The sequence below is a fragment of the Merops nubicus genome, unplaced genomic scaffold, assembly GCF_000691845.1.
Source record: "Merops nubicus isolate BGI_N331 unplaced genomic scaffold, ASM69184v1 scaffold36877, whole genome shotgun sequence".
Lineage (NCBI taxonomy): Eukaryota > Metazoa > Chordata > Aves > Coraciiformes > Meropidae > Merops > Merops nubicus.
The window spans coordinates 1-5,109 of NW_008622945.1; the positions used below are offsets into that span (position 1 = coordinate 1).

General features: G+C 46.7%; 1 protein-coding gene across 1 annotated transcript in view; it reads right to left on the minus strand.

Moving 5' to 3' along the window:
* Positions 1 to 1,873: 1,873 nt before the first annotated feature.
* The window catches only part of LOC103777399 (fermitin family homolog 2-like), a gene marked incomplete at its 3' end in the record, with an annotated part of 19,180 nt that continues 15,944 nt past the window's right edge, over positions 1,874 to 5,109 (minus strand). Inside the window, exon 2 of the mRNA XM_008944951.1 lies at positions 1,874 to 2,107. Coding sequence (XP_008943199.1) covers positions 1,874 to 2,107 — 234 coding nt within the window. The remainder of the gene's footprint in view (positions 2,108 to 5,109) is intronic.

The following is a 5,109-nucleotide window of genomic DNA, read 5'->3' on the forward strand; positions in this document are numbered from 1 at the left end:
CACACTTGGGCTCTAGACCCTCCACCATACATTAGACTTTCTAGCATCTTAGATATTATATCACATTATATATATAAAAATAATGGTCTATCTTTTGTGGTTGAGGAAGTAGCTTCCCAGCTCCTCCAGCTCCAGCACCTCCTCCTCCCCATCTTCCCTCGAGCTGATGCAGAGCTGATGTGGCTGCTTTTCCCACAGCTCTGCTGAACATCTGGCTCCCAGTAAACACACAGACAAGGGCTGACCAAGATTGAAATGCTGTACTCAGCCACGTAGTTTCCATCCATCCTCAAACCACTCGGTCTGGAAAGAGTCACTAAAAGGAGAGTGAAGTTTCCAGCAATACTCCTGCTTTCTCCCTAATCAGGAACATTTATTCCAGCACGTCAGATGCCATGGCAGTCAAGTCAGAACCACCCGAAACAGATGTGCCCCTGCTGCAGAGCTCCCACCACAGCTGGACTGCAGTGATCCAGGGGGGTTTTCTCCCTTCCACAGCTTTAAATATTAATATTATTCTGCTGCTCCTGTCATAAACACACTGAGAGCCTTGGAGGTGAATAAATAGCTGCCTCAGGCCCATGTAAGGTTCTGACTGCCCGGCAGGTCAGTGAAGGATCTCTTGTTATGTGATTAACTCTATCAGCATTTCCTGACGTGACTCACTTGCTAGAAGGATTCATCAGCAGCCAAGAGGGCTCCTGGGATCTTTCTGTCTAGCACGACATCAAAAACAGCAGTGGGAGAGAGGGGGGAAGCAAAACTGGCTCAGGAATAACGCTGGCTAAGCTTTTTCTATTTTAAGGAGAAATTGCCCAATATTTCTATTAAAAAAAACAAAACAAAACAAAACAAAACCCAAACAAACAGGAAAGAAATAGCAAAGGTTTGCAATCAAGTTTATATATCAACCCAAACACAGATGCCTTGGAGGCCACGTCGAACACCACATGTATGGCCAAAGCTCTTCCTGCCTCACGAAACTCCTGGGTCAGCCAAGAGTAACCCTGGCTGCTTTTGGAGAGCAGAAATAGATTTACTACAGCAGTCAATAGATTTACTACTGATTTACAGGTCGGGTTGCAGGCTCCTCATGGAGGGGAGCAAGTGGGAAGGACGCTGAACAGAGCCCACGCTGAGTGCTTGCTTGAGTTCCTTGGAGAGGTGTTATAGGGATTTTTTTGGGGGGAAGAAAGAAGCATTGGCTTCTGGGGTGAGAATTTGTGGAGATGGGTAAAAAGTGATGCACAAAAGCAGCAGCCCAGGACAAGCCCTGCATACCTGGGTAGGAAATGATCCACCCTTTTTTTCTGGGGCTTCTTCTCAACAAGAGAAAGGAGCGTGAAGAGAAGTGGAAGAGGAGAGAGGGAGACCTGGTTCCTTCCCACCACCAGCCAGTTTCATAATGAAGCATCATCACTTAATCACTAATATGATTTTCCACTGGAAGAGAACCCACGGAGCTGGCAGGTTTCCTATTTCAGGGTTTGGTTTTCATCTAGCACATAAATTTGCAGAAAAAGAAACCCCGACGACCCAACACCAAGAAGCTTCAACATAAAGCATGGCTGCTACCACCTCACCTAAGACAAAAACAACAACAGCAACAGAATTCAGCACAGAAAATGTATTTCCTCTGCCATTTCCAGTACAGTCGGTCACATTGAAGTATTTCCACAAGAAAGGTTAGATCTGCAAGAGGAGAAGAGTGGACATCCAGGCTGCTTGATGGCCAAGTGACTGCTGGGTGTCTGAAGCTGGAAAACACCAGCATTCAGTAAATTTAGGAGATGAGCATGTGCACTGAGGGAAAAGCAGGAGCCAAATTAAATTCCAACCTCCCCACCGGTGGCTTTCAGCCCTTGCTACTTACTGAAGGTTTTGCAGATGTCAGAAACAGCCTTGAAGACCCTGTCTGAGAAGTTGACCTTCACCTTGACGTACTTCATGTTGGGCAGCTGGAGGCGCAGCAGCTTGTGCTGAGGGGTGAACTGGAGCTTGGCATCAGCCTGTATCCCATATTTGTCCAACGTCCAGTGGGTTTTAAGGAGCCAAGTCTTCTTCTTTTCCCACCACAGCGCATGATCTGACCAGTCTTTCTTGACATCTACAACAAAGAAACCATTCGACCAGTTAAAAACCAGGACTAGAATTCGCCTTTGAAAGACAAAAGCAGAAGTTTAAAAGGGTTTCACCAAGAAGCAACTACTGATCCAAAAACACTGACAGCCCCTTTCAGATGCACATAAGTGGTAATATTCAATAACATCTAGAAGCCACCCCAGAGATAAAAGCAAGAAAAGAACCCAAGAGGAGTAAGGATGAGACACAACGTGTCCATGGATCACTCAGCCCAGCAGCACGAAGCCAAAAGGGTCATGAACAACCCAGCACCTTTCCCAGCAGAGATTCTGCACAGCTTTTTAGGTTAATTATCAATTCTTGGGCTTCCCCATCCCCACCACACACATGAGACACCCACGCTACCCAAAGATGAGTCCAGCCACCTCACCATGTGCTGAAAGCAGAACTAGGAGGAGGTTTGCAAGAAGAATGAAACAGAAATACTGTGTCTTCTCCAGGTCTTTCAAATAAAACTGGGAAATTCCCAAATGAAACTAAAAGCTGCTTCCCAAAGGAACACCACTGCAAGATCCAGCAGCCACGTCTCCCTCCAACAGGGAGGTAACCATGGAGTCTTTGAGGGTCACGTCCAAGTTGGGAAGAGTTTTGGGAATCAAAGCACAACACTAACTCCAAAAGACATCCATCATGCAGTACTTTCCCTAACACCTGGAATATTTTTTGCCATTCCTGTAGAGCATCTTCCAGTTGGACAACTACTGACTGGCATTAACAGTGCAACATCCCCCCATCACGCAGCAGAAAGGGAAGGAGATGGGAAGGGAATGATCCAGGTGATGCAGCTGCCTTTAGTAAAGCTCTGCTTAGCCAAAACCCTCCACCTCCAAAAATACTGACCAGGGGGTTGTGTCACCATCAATGGCAACAGCCAAAGCTCTCAGTCCAAAGAAAAACCCAAATGTTTCTTCAGGGTGTCACCTAGGCAAGCACAGGAGAACCTCAAGAGGCTGCAGGACAAGTTACAGGGACACTTCTATATTTGATATTGAAAATGATAAAGTCACCTATAATTTTTTGAGCTTATGGACTTTGTAGGGGATTATTTTGCTTTTCATAATAAAAAAGCTTGAAAACATAGCACTTTCCAGGTTAAGACACCAGTCATTCAGTTTTCAGCTCCAGATTCTCCTGCTATCCCAGATTCCCACCATGAAACATCACTTTAACCCCAATTAAAACTGCCAGCTAATGATTATTGCAACAGCTCCTTCCTCCACCCTTCGGCAGCGATGCTCGTGCACCTCAGGGGCACCAGCCAGAAAGTCAGGGGCAAACTCAGCCAGGTCCAGGGGTGAAGCCCCAGCAGACACACCACCAAACAGGCTGGAGGTACCAAGGAACCCACTCCAGGACAAACGTTACAAAGATGAGAACAGTATGACACACAAACCTTTTACTGTCCCTATCTGAAAAGAGAATCTCAACTTCAGGGTTTACTGAGAAAAGCCAGCAGGAGGTTTTTTTTTTCTTTGAACTCCTGGTGTAATGGCATAACCATGCAGCCAGAAAGTGGAAATGTTCAGCTAGACTTTTCAACAGCTTTGTACAATCAAATTAAACAAAACCAAATATAGAAAAGCATGCAAACTTGCACAAGCCTTGGCTACTCTGAAAAAAATCTGAGAAATCATTACAATGGACTTTGGTAATCAAGTCCAACTTCTGCCCTACTGAAAGCTGAACAAATTGGTGCTGCAAATCTGGGGGAGGAAAAAGAAAAGGCATTTTGAATGACTAACAGAAGAAGATTTAGGTTTATGCTACAGATTAACCTTACAGGCCATGGCACGAACGTGCTCAGCATCATCTTTTGGCCTGAGAGCAATTAACACTTTGAATTAACAGTGAGACGTTGGCTATGGCCAAAAAGGAAAAGGTTTGTGGCTGTCCCACTGGGTAGTTATATATAAAAGAGCCTGGCAAATGTTTAGCAGCTGACTTGTGGAGTTGAGTTCAAGACTAACACGCTGACAAGAAACCTTCAGAGCTGTGACCTGGGGCTTGGAGCAATCCTGGTGCACCAGGAAATGCCAACAGCCTGGTTAAACCTGGTCAAAGGTTTATACAGCTTCACCAGGGTCCCAGCTCACCAGTGACTCATTGGTTGGGGTTGCAGCTTTAGGAAGAGGCTTATTATTTCAGCTCAGTCCCTTCCCATTTACTACTGGTAGTCCCAGGACTGGATGTTTCATTTTTCTCAGAGCTTGGGTCAGTCTCCGAGTGCTGCAAACTCATTTTAGAGATCTCAGACCTCAAATTCAAAAGGTTACTGCAGGTCCAAAACCACACAGCAAACCTCAGTGGAGGTCTTTGGAGATCCAGAAGCTCCTCTGAGGTGTTGAATGCTCCTTGAATGTCCCTGAGCCACTATGTCCAGCCATGGAGTGTACCAGCCATAGAGCAACACTGCCACGCAGAGAGGCAGAGGTGGGCAGAGCCAACAAGTGGCCATCAGCATCTCAAAAAGGGCATGGACCTGTTGGATTGGGGCCAGAAGAGGTCATGAAGACAATCCAAGGGCTGGAACCCCTCTGCTGGGAGCCCAGCAGGAGAGAGTTGGGCTTGTTCAGCCTGGAGAAGGCTCCAGGAAAACCTTCTCGCAGCTTTTTAGGCACTTAAAGGGGCCTGTAAGAAAGCTGGGGATAGACTTTTTGGCAGGACCTGTTGGGACAGAACAAGATGGTCTTAAACTAAAAGAGGGAGATTCAGACTGGAGGGAAGGAAGGAATTGTTGACACTGAGGGTGGTGAGCCCCTGGCCCAGGCTGCCCAGAGAGGTGGTGGCTGCCCCATCCCTGGAACCATTCCAGGTGAGGTTGGCCGGGGCTCTGAGCAACCTGCTCTAGCTGCAGATGTCCCTGCTCAGGGCAGGGGGGTTGCACTAGATGGCCTTTAAGGTCCCTTCCAACCCAAATCATTCTGTGATTCTACAATTCAGTCAAAGCAAATAGCAAACAAACCAGGC